Source organism: Lepidochelys kempii, chromosome 13 (genome assembly GCF_965140285.1).
Source record: "Lepidochelys kempii isolate rLepKem1 chromosome 13, rLepKem1.hap1, whole genome shotgun sequence".
Classification (NCBI taxonomy): Eukaryota; Metazoa; Chordata; order Testudines; family Cheloniidae; genus Lepidochelys; species Lepidochelys kempii.
Window position 1 is genome coordinate 37,509,662 of NC_136392.1, and position 17,948 is coordinate 37,527,609.

At 48.2% G+C, this 17,948-nt stretch overlaps 1 protein-coding gene across 2 annotated transcripts; it reads right to left on the reverse strand.

The window, feature by feature from the left end:
* Nucleotides 1–5,364: 5,364 nt before the first annotated feature.
* LOC140897076 (uncharacterized) lies at nt 5,365–16,668 on the reverse strand. Of its 2 annotated transcripts, XM_073309358.2 has the most exons (6): nt 16,502–16,668; nt 16,151–16,353; nt 13,817–13,952; nt 13,242–13,334; nt 12,105–12,169; nt 5,365–11,479 (listed from the first exon to the last, which is right to left on the reverse strand). In XM_073309358.2, exons 3-6 carry the CDS (start codon nt 13,860–13,862, stop codon nt 10,895–10,897), a joined length of 789 nt encoding a protein of 262 aa, XP_073165459.1. In that variant the 5' UTR covers nt 13,863–13,952; nt 16,151–16,353; nt 16,502–16,668; the 3' UTR covers nt 5,365–10,894. The 2 variants fall into 2 exon arrangements, with proteins under 2 accessions (XP_073165459.1, XP_073165458.1); XM_073309357.2 differs by lacking the exons at nt 13,242–13,334; nt 13,817–13,952; nt 16,151–16,353; nt 16,502–16,668 and having other exon boundaries at nt 12,105–12,550.
* Between the last annotated feature and the right edge of the window lie 1,280 nt (nt 16,669–17,948).

Consider the following 17,948-nt stretch of genomic DNA (forward strand, 5'->3'; position numbering starts at 1 on the left):
GCAGGGCAGGGAGCTGCCGGTGGGGGCTCTGTACCCACCAAATTTCCCCTGTGGGTGCTCCAGTCCTGGAGCACCCAGGGAGTCGGCGCCTAAGGTGCCACTTTTGATGTGATCAGTGGGGGAGCGGCCGCTCCCCCTGCTCCCACCCTAGCTACGCTCCCCTGCCCATAGGAGCCAGAGGGGCCTGCCGGATTCTTCCTGGGAGCTGCCCCAGGTAAGCACCCCCGGGACTCCCCACCTCGCCCCCCGGCAGGTCCCTCTGGCTCTTAGGGGTGGGGTGGGCACGCACTACGGTGGCCCACGAGACCCTCCTGCCTGGTTCTGAGGGCAGTCAGGGGACAGGGGAGGGGGGTGGATGGGGCAGAGGTCCTGGCGGGGCGTCAAGGAACATGGGGAGATTGAATGGGGCAGGAGTCCCGGGGGGCGGGGGTTGGCAACGACCCCCTCGTGGGGTGAGGAGGGAACCCGTTGTTAAGATTTTGGCAGCTCATCACTGGTTGAGGGACAGTGATGAATGACGCAGAGCTCTCAATCCAGAACCTGCATTGCTGAGGAGCGAGGAGGTGTATCAAACCGAATGTCTCCCCTTCACAGTTCTAGCGCTCTGCCACATGCCAGGCTGTCAGGTGAACTGAGAACCAGCCGTTCTGACCCCTCTAGTGCTGCAGCACGTCCTCCCCATTCAGGGAACATCAGGTGACGCTCAGATGTCACCGATGTCATCATCCAATTCACAGCTGTGCAGGACCTGCGTGTAATTGGGCTCTGGGGGCAAAGTGGGTGCATACGAAACTGAGTAGGGAATTGCCACCAAGAGGCAGAGAAGGGGGTGAGCCTTCTCCTCTAAGCTACTAGACCCCACACTCCTCCCAGAGATGGGGATAAAATCCAGGAGTCCTGACTCCCAGTCCCCTCCCACACCAGTCCTAGCCACTAGGTATCAGGGAAACCACTTCTCTCTTGTGTCCCCTCCCCCAGCTCCCGCCTACCTCCTTTGACAACCCCTTCCCAAGCTGAGTCAAGTGCTGGGTCTGGGGACTCACCTGCCTTTGGGGAGCTGGCGTTCATCTCTCGCACCAGGCCCTGGTATTTGATCTCCACCCAGGAGTCCCAGGCCAGGCACTTAGAGCTACCTGCTCTCCAAAACTGGTGGGTCTCTCAGTCATCCAGGGTGTAACCAGTTCAGGGATCTAGCCTGCCGGTGTTGCTGACACAGGCTGAGAGCACCAGGCCATTCACCCTTTCCACATGCAGCCGCTTGGGCAAACCGGGAGCTGCATCGGGGGAGATGAGCTGGAGATAGGAGAGATGGTGAACCCCTGTAGGAAGGAGAGAGACTTCAATGGGAATGGGACCCAGACATCTGGGACAGCAACCCAAGGGGGCCCTGCAGCACAAAGCCCTGGAAGAAAGAGACTGGGATGGGGAATGAGATGCAAGTATCCGGGAGAACAAGGGTCACTTACCGGCCAAGGTGATGGAGCAGAGAGACAGCTCCCAGGTCAACTCGATATCGCAGGGATAGAACCCTGTCACATGGCAGACAAGGAGGCGCGGCCAGTCCTGGGTCCCTGGGACAAGGGCCACACAGACTGTGGGCTCGGCTGGGGGGAGGGCGAGAAAGGGTTATTAGTCACAGGGAATGGAATAGCAGGGGGCTGCAGGTCAGGAATGAGGGGCACCAGCAGAGTTGTCACCTGTCTTCTGAGTGGTGAATGGCACAGAGCTCTCGATTCAGAACCTGCATTGTTGCGGTATGAGGAGGTTCATAAAAGCTAAAGACTCCCCGTCACGGTTCCAGTGCTTCACCCACTCGCCAGGCCGCTGGGTGCACCGAGAATCAGTGGTTCTGGTCGGACTGGTACCACAGCACGTCCTCCCCATTGAGGGAATATCTGGTGATGGCTCGGACAGCACTGGTGGCATCGTCCAGCTCACAGGTCTTCAGGACCTGCATGTAGTAGGGTTCTGGGGGCAGAATGGCTGCGTGAGCATGGAGTTGCCACCAGGAGGCAGAGCGGGACAGACCCTCCAGACCCCATTCCTTTTCCAGAGAGGGGGACAGAACCTAGGAGTCCTGGCTCCCAGCCTCTTTCCCCACTGGCCCTAACCACTAGGTATCAGGGAAGTCACTCCCCTCTGGTGTCCCCTTTCCCAGCTCCCTCTACCTCCTTTGAGCTGCCCATCCATCCCCTTTCTGAGCTGAGCCACATGCAGGGGCTCAGGGACTCACACGCCTTTGGTGAGCTGGCGTTCATCTCTTCACCCTCGTTTCTGGGGAGGCTTGAGAATAATATACTAACTAATTGGTTACAATGTGAGCACAGACCAGCACTAATGGTCTCAGCTGCCAGGACCAGGCTCCCTGCCTGCCTTGCTCTCCCACCCTGCAGCAGCCATCGACCAGCAGTGATGCTCCTCTGCTGGGGGCGCTGGCAGAGACTCTGCGAACGGGGAGGCTGCACCCCTGGTGAATGTAGGTGAGTCCTGCTTGGTATTTGTATTAGTAATAAGAATGATAATGATAATATCAGGAGGAGGGGTGGGGCAGGAGATCCTGGCTCACATTAATAGGAAGGGAGCCAGGTTGGGGGAGGGGACGCAGGGAAAGGATCAGGGGCAAGGCTGGGGAGGCTGAAACAGGGCTGGTAGGGCCCAGCTGATGTGGGGGGGGTGGGGACTGGCTCAGTATGCAAGTTGTAGGACACGATATACAATGGCCTCGTTGACCACTAGCTCCTACCAACAACATCTCTTTTCCTAGTAAAATAACTAGGATATTCAATGACAAAAAAAAAAAAAAAAACATGTTCATGCAGCGTGAAGTGGCATTTTCGTCCCATGGCAGAACAATGAGATGAGCAAAACGCAAACTTCTAGAAACCAGGAATGGTCCAGGTAAGGTTTCCCTATCCTGCTGTCCCTCTACCATCTTCAAGTACTGCCTAAATACATATTCCCACTGTCCTTTGGAGCTGGAAGATCCAGGAGGCTGGAGAGCCTGGCTTACATTCGAACATTTAGCCAGCTCTGCAGAATGACTACCAGAGGTGGACAATGGAAGAACCATGCTACAGCAATTTACAACTCCCTTAGGTTTATTCACAGAATATCTTGTCATAATAGGGTCTGCAGATTTACCCCAATTGCAAGTTTAACTCTAAAATGTGAGTGACAGTTCGTAAGACATCACAATAACATATAACAGGTGGTTTCTATGGTTGGTAATAGTGTGGAAGGTGTAATGACAGGGTATTTTTAAGTAAAAACGAAAAAGGTAAAAGATGAAGCATTTTAAATTTTTGAAGGTTAAGTGGCTAAAACAGACTTTCACTGAAATAACGTCTTCGGTAACCCTCTCTTGTTAATAGAATTCCATTTTAATTCAGGGCTGTGACTGCATTGGCTGTGAATTTAATCTCATCAACAGGCTGTTGCAACACCCAACTTTTGGTGATAGTGTCCACAAATTTTTGTTGTTCTTCTCTGCGTGTAGGACAGCACAGTTCTAGGATCACAGGTTGGATCCTATGACGGGCCAAGTTGTGACAAGAGGCCATGTTGTCTTCACAAATGTTGGTGGTAAACCAGGTGGTCAGGATCTGTCACGGACTAAAAATGTCTGGGATGTTTTACAACCTTTGGCTGTTGGAACGGGTTCATGACAGCAAAAGCGGTTCCAAAAGATCATCATTTTGTTGCTTCTTTTGAGAGGTGGCAACAGGCCTGAGTCCTCCAAGTGAGCGAGCTTATCCACTAGTGCAGTGGTTCTCCAACTTTTTAATGGAGTCGCCAGGGCTGTCTTAGGCCTGGTCTACGCTGGGGGGGGGGATCGATATAAGATACGCAACTTCAGCTACGAGAATAGCATAGCTGAAGTCGACGTATCTTAGATCGACTTAGAATCACTTTCTTCGCATCCTCGCGGCGCGGGAACAACGGCCGCCGCTCCCCCATCGACTCCTCTCGCCATGGTGGAGTTCCGGGGTCGACGGCGGAGCGATTTGGGATCAATTTATCATGTCTACACTAGACGCGATAAATCGATCCCCAGTAGATGGATCACTACCCGCCAATCTGGCGGGTAGTGTAGATATGGCCTTAGACTTGCTGGGGCCTGGGGCCAAAGCATGAGCCCCACCAACCAGGGCCGAAGCCAAAGCTCGAGGGCTTCAGCCCTGAGCACCAAAGCTCAGCTTACAGGACCCCTGCCTGGGGCTAAAGCCCTTGTGCTTCAGCTTTGGCCCCCCCCTTGCCTGGAGCAGTGGGGCTCAGGCTTTTCTCCCCCCCCCCCAGGGCAGTGGGGTTCAGGGGGGCTCAGGCTTTGGTCCCCCCTCCTGGAGTCGTGTAGTTTTTTTGTTGTCAGATGGGGGTCAAGGTACAATGGAGTTTGAGAACCACTGGCCTAGTACATACAATGTTCATGCTTTCTGTAAAAACCTAGCTTTAGCTGTGTAAATGGTAAAAGAGGGGGGAAGTTTTTCCACCTTTGCCCATTCTAGACGTACAGCCAAGGCAGTGATAAAAGCTGGCTTGTCCTTAAACATCTTACAACCATATAACAGCAGCAGTTTTCAGTTTCATTTTAGCTACAAAGGAAGTGAGTTGTAAGTTCGTAAGCTTTGTTCACATTTGAAAGGTTTAACTGTCATTTTTTGTAATGTTGGATCAAGTTAAGATTTGTAAATCCCAATTTTAGGATAAGGAATTTCCCATACTTAAAATATAACAAAGTATTCTCCCCCCTTGTTAAAACCAGATGACATGGAGCCAGAAGTTAATGAGCCAGAATTGGTGTGTTGGAATTTAGGCCTAATTGATGGACAAAATAATAAGGGGATGGGCCATTCCACCCATCACTGCCCTTTGGGGTTGTTAGCCGACGGCCAAGGATGTTTGGTGAGGTGCCAGCTATGCCCGTTTATACCATCCGTGACTTTAACCGCTAGGACGCACTGTCCCTTCGCGGCGGGCAGCCCGGGCTAGGCTGACGGATGCCCCAAGGTCCTAACCACCCGTGACTTTAATTGCTAGAGCTCAGAGCTCCTTTGCAGCAGGCAGTCAATACTGACTGACAGGTGCCCCAATGGCAGCACTAAGAGCCTCTCCACACCCGTGAGTTTAACTGCTAGAGCTCAGAGCTCCTTCGCAGCGGGCAGCCAGGATTGACTGACAGGTGCCCCAAGAGTTTGCCCCGTGGAGGCGGCACAACTCAACGCTAGGCTCTTAGTACTCTCACCTAATGGCCAGGCTTTAGAGCCAAAACGGCTGAGGTTCTTTAATTGTGTTGGCTGCTTTACAGTAAACCAGAGAAAACAAGTCAGGCTTATGCACAAATGGTTACCAAAATTTATTAAGGTAGATTCTAATCATGTGGTTACAAAATTGCTAGTGCCTACTTATTTAAATGTAGAGATGTTACACACACAAACAAGTTACAAAACTGAAGCCACAATCCCAAAGAAAGAAAACAAAGTATAGAGCTCTATTTCAAAATATGTGTACACTAAAGATAGGAGATCAGGTGTGGGTGCTTCTTACCCTCCTTGCATCTCTCGATTCCAGCGGTGCCAAGCCAGGATCGGTCACTCAATTCCACGGAAAGACGAATAAGGGACAAGGCGTAGGGACCCTCTTAGCTGCAGAAGCCTTGGGAGGCTGTCACTTATCTGACCAGCAGATAGATAGTGAAAAGCACTCAAAAATCATGGTGCTGTAGGTCCCCTACTTATACCTCTGTACTCCTTTATTCTCTTTCTCCTTTTTTATGCCAAATTGAGGCTGGTCTGTCGGGGTGACGCCAGCTTTCGCAAGAGTAGTTTACACTTGCAAGGGAGAGAAACAATAAGTTTCAACTACTGGACATTTCTTTTATCAGGGTAAATATTTTCCCACCTAGGAAGTTGGTGTGTGTGCATCACGCTATTTAGTAGGGGCTAAGAGCCATGTCTGTCACAGGGCCTCTGCCTGCTGTGAGCTTAATCCTTGTATCTGTTCCCAGAGGCACATTGTAGCAGCACACCTGTGTTTTCACAGCTTCAAAGGCTGTGCTGGAATATATGTTAAGTGCCCTGTTCCAGCTTCCTCCTGTGTTTCCAGCAATGCTGGTCTGAGCAGGGGCGGGGGCTGGCTGTTTGGCTACAGGGGTCCGTCAAGAAAGAGATTTTGTGAGAAAAAGATTAAGAAGAACAGTAGAGAAAGAGCGAGCCTGGAGCACTGAGCCTGGTACAAGACCTGAGGACGGAATCAGAGGCTGTGAACTAGTCAGGCCATGTATTAAAGCAGATTCTTAGATACGAACTTAGCAGAGTTTTTGCTAGCATATTAGGCATTAGATATTTATGTAAATATATTTTAAGGCTAGCACTTCTACATCCCCATCTAGCACAAGATAAGATGGTTTGAAAGAACAATGAATAGGGATGTTGTGTCTGAGATATTAGGAACAAGGAGAGGTAACAAACAGATGTCATGAAACATGTAAGTTGGTACATCAATTGTGTATCCCTGTTGTTTGTCTCAGTCTATAAATGTCGGGGTACCTCACATTAACCATTTGTGTGGCCTAGGGGACAGCAGAGACTCCCGCTGCTGACTGAGCCCCTCCTTGCCACTGGGCACTCATGGAGGTGGAAGAGACAGGAAGAGCATGGCAAACGTCTCTCCCTTTTATCATGTCCTTTCTTCCCTCTTGGCTTTGCCCCCCAACTTCAGAGTCAGGTGAGCATTACCTCATTGCAGTCCCAGACTGACCAAAGGAAGGGGGGGTGACTCAATCAAGAGTCCAACAGATCCTTGGTTGCTGCCTAGGCCAGAGTCCTTTGTTCTTGTGAGGCTGGGTTGGGTTTGTCCCATACATGCCCTGATGCGGTGTGAACTGTCCCTCTGTTCTTGGAGAGTTTTTGCCTGGGCTTGTTTTAAGTCATGAGGACACATTTTCAGCCTCATAACTATATACATGAAATTACAACCTATAACATCACTATAACAACGATTACTATAACATTACTATAACAACCATGCTCAGTGCATCATGAGCCTTCCGAAGACACCCAACATGACAAATTTTGCACTGATCATATTATAATGATCACACAATCATATTATAATGATGAACATGGGGTTGTAGGGTGTTCCCCCAAGGTACAGAGCATCACAGGGGGCCCAAAAGTTCTTTGTGACAAGGGTCCCAGTTAATCTTAATTCCCCTATGGTGAAGAGCCTCATGCCCATGAAGAGTCTTAGGCCTGTGATGCCTCTTTGTTCCTCTCCCCAAACTCATTTATCAGTTTTTCGCAGTATCAACATTTCCCCCAATGTCCCTGTTTATTTTAGGTTTCCCATCATCATCTCCACAGAGATCCCAAGCTCCCAGTCCCTTCCTGGCTTCCTCCTGCGTTGCTGCTTTCACCTCCATTTTTACCCTTCTATAGACCCCAAACCAAGGGGAAAACAAAGGAAATTCAACCCCACAACTTAGTGAATGCTGAAAAATAGATTCTTTATTTAGGCTTCACAATTTGTTTGCATTTTGGCAGAAGATTTAACCCCTAAACGATCCCAAATCAGAATTCAGGCTGTAGGTAATAATGAGAGAAAACAGAGAGAAAACATAATGAAATCATCTGCCTTGGTAACTAGATTTTGGAGAGAAGCTGGGGAATGGGAAGCGGCTGAGCCAGGTTTCCAAGCTGGGAGGAGGGCACTGGGAAGGTGTAAGCACAGATTTGAAGGGACGGATTTGGTCCCATTGATTTCCAGGAGGCCAATGCAAGACTCAACTCAGGAAGCTCTTGCTCCTACAGACACACCTGGCATTCGTAAAATTCCCACTAGGCACCACCCCATACCTTCAGGCACCTAAACACCTTTTAAAAGCTGGCCCCGTGTCTGCTACGTGTAGAAGAACTATACAAGCTTGTGCCTGTTTTCTTTCAGACTGATTGGTGCCTCCTGGAATTGATAGGGATTGTCTGGCACGGGAAGGAAAATGAATATTGAAAGGCAGACGCACCCGACGTATGTGTGACTTTGAAACATTCAAAGAAATTGCTTTAAAAGGGGGGGACCCAATTAATTGGCTGTTTTAATTCAGGAATGCAGTGTTAAAAAGAAGAAAACCAAGAGCCTCAGATAAGCACAGAATGAGAGAAAACATGGCTGTGCCATCTCGATGGAAGCTGCAGAGAAAGTAACAGACCAGAAATCCGAGAGCTGCATCAAGTGTCCAGTAGAAAAGAAGAAGATTGTCCTCCAGTGAACCCCAACACCGGGTGTATAAACTGGGGTCGTCATGGTGGACCTCAGAGCTTTGCTGAACTCACCAGTGAAGCCCTGCCAGACACTTGGACAGACCATGTGTCCTGCATTCATAGAATCATAGAATATCAGGTTTGGAAGGGACCTCAGGAGGTCATCTAGTCCAACCCCCTGCTCAAAGCAGGACCAATCCCCAATTTTTGCCCCAGATCCCAAATGGCCCCCTCAAGGTTTGAACTCACAACCCTGGGTTTAGCAGGCCAATGCTCAAACCACTGAGCTATCCCTCCCCCCAAAGCAGGACCAATCCCCAATTTTTGCCTCAGATCCCTAAATGGCCCCCTCAAGGATTGAACTCACAGCCCTGGGTTTAGCAGGCCAGTGCTCAAACCACTGAGCTATCTGTCCCCATTCTCCTGGGCCAGGCTTACCAGGCTGGGAAGAAACGGCGAGACTTCCTTTCGGAGGCCGTATCGCTTGCTGTCTCTTTCATATCAGTGTCTGAAAGTTGCCCTGCTGTGTCTGCTCTCTTCGTAGCACATCCTCAAGGAAATATGTCTTGGATTTTAACTATGCCATGCCATTAGCATGTTTCTCCTTCCTCAGCCCAAGTCAATGGCCCCAGAGAACCTCCCACAATAACTTTAAACAGCTGCTTTTGTTAGTTTATACTTGTCCCTTTCAAACCCCACACTAGAAAGCCCGGGACCAGGTTAGTAGGACACCTTCAGACCAAGTGCTTCAGAGAGTCACTTAAAGTCTGACAAATATATTGGAGAGACTGAAGAACTGATGATTATAAATAAGGCTTGGTCTACACTACATACTTTCTTTGTTGTAACTACATCACTCAGGGGTGTGAAAAAAATCCACACCCCAAACAATGTAGTTATACTGACCTTAACCCCCTGTGTAGACACTGCTATGTTGGTGAGAGCTCCCTCCGACCTAGCTATCGGCTCTTCCAGAGGTGAAGTCATTAAGCTGACTAAGTGATTGGTCTATGGTATAAGTCCTGGGCCCCAACACTGGTCTATCTATGGCCATGGAGTATATTTTGAGTTCCGTACATCCGTAGGACATTTGATCCGTAAAACTGATGATTACATACTATGTTGACTGCAGCAGTACTGACCATGGTAGAAGTAGACCTGACAAGAGCTTAGCATTAAAATGAGAATGCTAATGCTCCCTGGACTCAGTAATACGGGATTATCCTAATAAAATTTCATTCAGACATGGACAGCAAATGCAATATGCTAGATTTCAGCTTTCATATCTACTCTGGCACCAGGGCAAATCCAAAGTATTGACCCCCATTCTCACTTACAACACTTCAGGGATTCCTCTGGTTTCCACTGGACTCTTAACTCTGAGGGACCCCAAAGCAAATTCTAGGCTGTGAGTAGCAGTAACAATTGGAGAGAAAACATGCCATTCAATCACTGACATTACAGATAAGATTTGGCAGGAGGTTTGGGGAAGGCTGTGAAGCAGGTGGATGAAAGAGAACTGAAAAAGCAGAAGGGGTGGGGAGAGAAGTTTGGGCAGGTTGTGTATTGTCATAATGAACGCTGGTTGAAACATTAGATTTGAGGGAAAATTGGATTATATATATATATATATATATATATATATATATATATATTCACAGCAAGTGTTAGTTTCTGTCAAAAACTGACATTTTTTGGTCAGAAAACCTGAAAATGCTTGGCTACAAGTAAAAAAAAATTCAGTTTTCAGCAAATTTGTGTTTGTTTTGGCAGCTTTTTGCCAATAACTTTTCAGTTTTTGGCATGTTTTTGCAAATGTTTTCAGTTGTCAGCGCTTTTCTGCCCAATTTTCTGGGGTTTCAGCAGGTTTTAGTCAATTTTTTGTTTTTCAATAGAAAGTCTAAATTTTCCACAAGAAAATCAAACACCATTTTCTGACCAGCTGTAATAATAATAATAGGAAGGAAAGGAAGTTTAATTAAACCATCTTCATTGCAAACAAGATTTGGGTACAGCTGGGAACAGGAGGAAAACCAGGAGGAGAAACAGTCGGGATGGGATGGGAGAAATTTTGAGCAGCTCAGGGAAAGATCTGAAGGAGCAATAACAGGACAAAGAAACTCACATGCACACAACCAGATTAGCATCATGGTGCTGCATTCTCCATCCTCATGAGCACTTAGGGGACTGGAGGCAGCGGGATGCGGTCGGGTGGGTTGTTTTCTTTGGTGAACTGGAGGTCCCTGCAGAACAGGACGGGCTTCTGACCTATGCTGAGGCGGTACTGCCAGATGTACAGGTTCTTTTGGGGCTCCAGGGTCACCTGGATTGACTCCTCTTCTTCTTGGGCTTCGTTCCAGTCCTCCTGCTCTGTGCAGACGCTTCTCCCACCGTACTCGGCCCTGAGGGAGAACTGGACCTGGGTGATGAGCTTAGTGAGCTCTCTGGCCCCAATAGACATCTCAGTGGAGATGCTCCAGTTGTGCTCAATGCTGGACATCTTCTGCTTGGCGTAGCCCACCTTGCGGGTGACCTTGTCGGACCAGATGATGGGGGAGTCGGAGTCATTGTGCAGGGTCTTGATGCATTCCCAGCCACCAGTTGAGTGCCCTTGGTGAGCGTCAAGCCCCCAGGGAAGAAGTTCAGCACTTTGGGTGGATGGAGTAGAAGGAGTCCAGCTTGTCAAATCTCATGTCTGGGTACAGGAAGAACTGAGCCCCCCGCTTCTCATCCATCTTGATCAGGGTTAGGAAATGATCGATCCCGAAGTAGTAGAGCCCCTTGCAGTATTCAGGGGGCAGGACAACATTATTTTCACCTTCAGCTATCCTCAAATTTTTCACGCTGTGGATTACACCCTGGTTTTGGAAAATGATGAAGAAGGTCCAACAAACCCTCCCGTAGTGGTCCCCACCGCGGCACCTGGGATGCAGCTCAAAGACCTGAGCTCCCTTATCTGTACTTAGGTCCTGCACCACCCGGTAGGAACTGCCTTTGATGATGTAGATATTGGGGTCCTGCCTGCTGCCCACATAGTGATCCCCACCCAGGCACGCAGGGTGTAGGCCCTGGATCTTGATGTTGTGCCCCTTCTCAAGGAACTCAGTCATCTGCAGGTAGCATCCCAGGTCAGAACGGACGATGCAGTCTCCACTGAGGTTGCGAAAGATGTCTGTGCCCGGGGAGTCCTTCCGAGGGACCAATGATCCAGTGACTGGCCTGGAGCCCTGGGGTGGGGACAAAGTGGAGGGAAGGGAAGGGTGCAGTTGGCAAAAGGATCAAGGCAGCTTGAGAAGACCATGTGCACATGGGGTTGGACTGGGAGACGTCAGGAGACTTCTCTGTTTCTATCAAGGGAAAAACTTTTCAGTGACACCAGGAATGAATCCCTCAGGGCAACAATGACCCCTCTTCTCTCACCCCAGTGGAGCTACGGCTGACATACACCAGCGGGAGTATGGCCCATTGACGCCAGTGACACTATGGCCCGTTAAAGCCAGCTGGAGATCTGGCTCAGTGACACCAATGGAGCTACTGCCAATATACGCCAGCTGGGGTCTGGTCCACCGCTTCCAGTGGAGCTGCAGCCCTTTGACCTTAGCTCATCTGATCTTTTGTGAATGTTTGATGCTTGAAGACCCCCCCCACAACCCTGGTTCCAAGAGCAACCAGGCACCTGGGACAGGAATTGGGCAGCCCTGGAAGTATCTGCAGTGAAGTCTCCTAAATGTGCCCTGGGCCTGCAACACTATCTTTGGGGGGCGGCGGGGAATTTTCTTGAGAGAGGAAGGGGAGGGGAAAGCCCAGGGTCCTGCCTTGGGAGAATCCTGCTTCACCTGGGTTCCCACTTACCACCGTTGATCTATCTGACTGGGCCATGTCTCCTCTGTCGCACCCAGTAAGTACAAAGGGCTGCCCTGCGTGGAGATAAAGAGGTGAGGAAACAAGAACAAGATCCTGACATATAACAACTCTGTGCCCAGCCAGGAGTCCATGAACAGAGCTCAAAAGAAAACAGTGCACCAAAGTTCCCTCAATCTCAACCCACAGCCCCCTGCTATCCCAGTCCTTGGCTCCCCTCTCCCCGCCAGCTCTGCCGGTGCCCCTCAGTTCCAACCTGCAGCCCCCTGCTAGCCCAGAATTGGGCTCAGTGTTTTCCCTGGGAATTGAAATTAGAGGGGCTGTTGAATTTACAGTGGGCTGAGGGCCAAGGGATAAGATCATGGGGGTGAAGATGGGCTGTATAGCACCACAGTAAAAGCAAAACAAAAATATTTTTAAAGTGTATTTAATTTAAATTTACTTTTGAAAAATTAATTTTAATATAATTTTTTTTAAAGTACAGAAACTCTTTGAGACAGTGATGGTGCAAGATAACAACCTTGGCAAATAAGGTTTTCTAAATATCTTGTCCTTCTAGGAAACATATATTTATACGTTTCCTAGTCACAAATCAAGCATTCTGGAGCAAAGTCACTAAAACATACTAATCTAGCTGTTGAAAGAATGAGAAATTATATTAATTCCTTCTATATATGCATAAGCTTTCACAAAATTTCAATCAAAAAAGGAGTTAAGCTTCCTGTGACTGCCTGGTTGCTACAAGCAAGTTCCTTAAGTTTTCATTGGCAAGGTGATTTGGCGCTAACTCTTGTCACCACCTTTTAACCATCAAAAAACACAAATAAACACCAGCATTTGAATGTATGATGATTTTTATATACATTTTATACATATAATATATATACATTTATAGATATATGGTTCAATTTCAATTCGAATTTCCAACCAACAACTGAATGGATTTTTTTCCAGTTAGAACAATTAGTTGGAAAAGGACTAAATTGGCAACTCTGCATGTAACTAGCTGACCACTGGGGGAGAAGGAGCTCCCCCCTCCTCCCACAACTCTGCCAGTACCCCTCAATCCCAAACCGCAGCCTCTGCTTTCCCAACCCTGGGCTGGCTGGTCATGAGGAAGATACTCACAGGTAGGAGTTGTGTTTGCAGTCACTGTCCCTGTCCCTGTCGGGGAGTCTCCCTCTAGGGTGGATGGAGCTGGGGGTTTCTGTTGAGGATCCTCTGCAACATGAGATGCTCACAAAGAGACCAGGTTATATCAGGCAGAGCTGGGCATTCCCGCCCCCTTCCCCTGACCTTCCTCTCTGGGCGTCACCAACACACCCTTTTCTTCCCTGGGTTCCCGGAGTGCAATTCCCCCTCCCCCCAGCCTGCAGGGAGCTGACACCCAGACAGTCTCTCTGGGGCAGGGACACAGTGTTTAATGAGCCACCAGCACCCAGGCAGTCCTGGGCCAGAGAGGGACCCAGACAACATTACCACCTCCCCAGCTGTGGCTGAGTCCTGACCCCACCCTAGGATGGGAGATTTGGGGTCTTGCTATCAAACCCCCTGCCCCATGTGTCCTTTTCCTTCCCCACCTCATTTCTTCTCTAGTCTAAGGGTATGTCTGCACTGCATCATGTGCCAGGTCCATGTACCCTGCCTGCCAGACCATGCTTTCCAAACTTGCCTACAAGCCTCCACTCTGCACTGGTACCCACCCTGTATCTGAGGCAGTGTGTCCACGCTGGTGATGTGCTCACACATCTCTGATGCTGTGGCTTCTGGGGCACAGTGACAGTGTGCGGCAAATTCTCATGGAACTTGGACCCGAACAAGTTCATGAATTTCCCTTTCCTAAGGATGGAAATAAAATGAAATTCTCTGCTCAGCATTACCAGAGGAAACTCATTAATGGGGAAGAAATTAATCAAAACTGGTTACAATATTCAGTGTCGAAGGACTCTGTGTTTTGCTTTTGCTGCAAGTTGTTTAGAAATCAAGCAATTGGTACATCACTTACTGAAAATGGTTCAAAGGACTGGAAAAACATATTTTCAATTCTCTCTTCACATAAACAAAGTACAGAACATTTGGAATATTTTCAAAATTGGAAAGAACTTGAATTACAATTGAAAAGAGGAAAAACTATCGATGAAGAAAATTTACGAGTGATCAAGGAAAAAGAAGAATATTGGCAACAAATATTAGAGCTTCTGATTGCTTTACTGAGAGTTCTCAGTGGGCAAAATTTAGCATTCCACAGCCACAGCAGAAATGAAAAATGACATACTCCAGGTAATGGAAACTTTTTAAAATTCATTGAATACCTCACTTTGTTTGATCCAGTCATGGAGGAGCATCTACATAAAATAACTGATTGTGAAACACAGGTTCATTACTTAGGAAAAAATATGCAGAATGAAGTGATTCAAATCCTAGCAAATGCCATTAAAAAGAAAATTGTAGACGCTGCCCATTCTGCAAAATGCTTTTCAATAACACTGGGCTGTACAACAGGTGCGAGTCGCATTGAACAAAGGAAGATGATCATTCGTTTTGTGGATATGGAAAAGTCTGCAGATGAAGATAATGTAGAAGTGCTCATAAAAGAACATTTTTGGGGTTTTGTACCGCTGAAGGAGATGACTGGAGCATATATGACTGAAACAATGTCATTATCTGTTGAAAACTTACGTGGCCAAGGCTATGATAATGGGAGTAATCTGAAGGGTAAAGACAATGGTGTGCAAAGGAGAATGACGGAAATCAATCCTAGGGCCTTTTTCATTCCTTGCAGTGCGCATTCTCTGAATTTGGTTGTCAATGATGCTGCATGATGCTGTTTGGAGGCAAGCAGTTTCTTTGACCCGGTGCAACATGTTTATGTCTTTTTCTCAGGCTCAACACGCCGTTGGGAGATTCTGTCTCACCATGTGAATCCTCTAACTGTAAAACCACTTAGTCAGACAAGATGGGAGAGTCGCATTGATGCTTTGAAGCCTCTTCTCTATGAACTTGGGAAACATTTATGATGCCCTAATTAAAATTTCTGATGTTACTACCTTTACTGGATCATCTGGCAATACAGCACATTCAGATGCAGAAGTTCTTGCAAATGGCCTTTCCAAGTTCAAATTTGTGACTTCACTCATTTTGTGATATAATATCCTTTTCGAGATTAACCTCACTAGTAAGCAGCTTCAGGAAAAGAACTTGAACATACATTCTGCTATTCAAAAACTGCAGCAAACTAAAAATATTCTGGAGGAATTCAGAAGAGATGAAGGGTTCAAAAGAACACTGGTAGATTGAGCTTGCTGAAGAAATAGACTTTCCAACAGAATTTGAACCAGAGCCAGTTCGCATTCGGCAAAAGAAACAGCAGGTTTTGTATGAAGGATGAGACACACCCATTCAGAACTCAAAACAAAGGTTCAAAGTGAATTTCTACTTCGCAGTCCTTGATACTGCTATTCACTCAGTTGACGAAAGATTTCAACAGATGCAGCAGCTAGAGTCAGTATTTGGCTTTCTATATGATATCCACAGCTTGCAAAAGGAAACAGCAAAACAGATAAGAAACTTGTGTATAAAACTGGAGTCAGCATTGACTCATGAAAATTCAAAAGACATTGATGCTACAGATTTGTGGAGTGAGCTTCAGGCTTTTTCAAGACGACTTAAGAAACCTTCCAGTCCTGAAGAAGTACTGAAGTTTGTTTGTGAAAATAAACTCACAGACAGTTTTCCAAACATTTTTATAGCTCTGTGCATACTTTTAACTTTGACAGTTTCCGTCAGTTTGACAGCCCATCCCATACCCAAAGACAGAACCCAGGAATCCAGGCTCCCAGCCCTCTCCCCCACCAAGCCTAACCACTATATATCAGGGAAGTCGCTCCCTTCTGGTGTCCCCTCCCCCAGCTCCCTCCTACCTCCTTTGAGCCACCCACCCATCCCTTTTCCAAGCCAAGCTGAGTGCTGGGGGGGGAGCTGGAATTCACCTCCCACACCAGGGCCTGGTACTTGGTCTCCACCCAGGAGTCACTGACCAGGCAGAGAGCGCTGCATGCTCTCCAGAACTGCTGGCTGTCCTGGTTGCCCAGGGTGTAGCCATTACGGGGAGCCAGCCTGCCGGTGTTGTTGTCATAGGTTGAGAGCACCAAGTCATTCACCCTCATCACATGCAGGTGCTTGGGCAGACCAGGGGCCTTCTGCGGGGAGATGAGCTGGAAATAGGAGGCCTGGTGAACCCCTGGAGGAAGAAGAGAGACCAGGATGGGAATGGGATCCAGGCATCTGGAACAGCGATCCGATGGGGCCCTGTAGCACTCAGCCTTGTGGGGGAAAGACTGGGATAGGGAATGGGACCCAGGCTGTCCAGGAGAACACAGGTCACTTACCAGCCAAGGGGACAGAGAAGAGATACAGGAGCCAGAAGGTTTAGCCCAAGGAGCCATCACCCTGGGTAGGACAGGATGGCAGCTCTACAGGGTGAGGCCTGGGGCCAAGACCCAGAGAGCTGGAGAGGGCTCGGCCACCCCTCCCTGTGCTGAGCTCTCTGTTGCTCTGACAGGAAACATGAGAGGGGAAACCCAGACTCCCAGTCTAAGCAAAATTCAATAAAGACAAATCACACGTACCTTCCCCGCCCTGCTCAGTGTGTCACAGGAAGCCTCGATCCCCACTGGCACAATAAATACTGAATAACTCCCGTAGCTTGTTCCCAGTCGTCTCTGTTATAATGTGTGTTTCCTTTATGGGGAGGGTTTGTGTTAGTGCAGCAGAATAGTCCTCAGCGGCTCCAAATAGCAGCTGTTACCTCTAAGGAAGGAGATTCTACCACCTCCCTAGGTAACGCATTCCAGTGTTTCACCACCCTCTTAGTGAAAAAGTTTTTCCTAATATCCAATCTAAACCTCCCCCACTGCAACTTGAGACCATTACTCCTCGTTCTGTCATCTGCTACCATTGAGAACAGTCTAGAGCCATCCTCTTTGGAACCCCCTTTCAGGTAGTTGAAAGCAGCTATCAAATCCCCCCTCATTCTTCTCTTCTGCAGGCTAAACAAGCCCAGCTCCCTCAGCCTCTCCTCATAAGTCATGTGTTCCAGACCCCTAATCATTTTTGTTGCCCTTCGCTGGACTCTCTCCAATTTATCCACATCCTTCTTGTAGTGTGGGGCCCAAAACTGGACACAGTACTCCAGATGAGGCCTCACCAATGTCGAATAGAGGGGAACGATCACGTCCCTCGATCTGCTCGCTATGCCCCTACTTATACATCCCAAAATGCCATTGGCCTTCTTGGCAACAAGGGCACACTGCTGACTCATATCCAGCTTCTCGTCCACTGTCACCCCTAGGTCCTTTTCCGCAGAACTGCTGCCTAGCCATTCGGTCCCTAGTCTGTAGCTGTGCATTGGGTTCTTCCGTCCTAAGTGCAGGACCCTGCACTTATCCTTATTGAACCTCATCAGATTTCATCAGATTTCTTTTGGCCCAATCCTCCAATTTGTCTAGGTCCTTCTGTATCCTATCCCTCCCCTCAATTCGCACATTGAGCCAGCTCTGCAGAACGACTACCAGAGGTGGACGTTGGAAGAGCCATGCTACAGCAATTTACAACTCTCTTAGGCTTATTCCCAGGGTTCGTTGTCATAATAAAATGAGGAGTCCTTGTGGCACCTTAAAGACTAACAAATTTATTGGAGCATAAGCTTTCGTGGGCTCTGACCCACTTCTTCAGATGTAGGCAGTGAAAATTACAGTAGGCAGTCGTAATAGGGACTACAGATTTACCCCAATTGTGAGTTTAACTCCAAAATGTTAGTGAAAGTTCATAAGATGT

Bases quoted from the DNA above. Each gene is read 5' to 3' on its own strand.
- LOC140897076 (XM_073309357.2), bottom strand. From the start codon at position 12,476: ATGATCTTATCCCTTGGCCCTCAGCCCACTGTAAATTCAACAGCCCCT. The intron at 11,480-12,104 runs GTAAGTGGGAAC...TCCCCACCCCAG, and splicing joins AGTCAGATAGATCAACGGTG to GGCTCCAGGCCAGTCACTGG.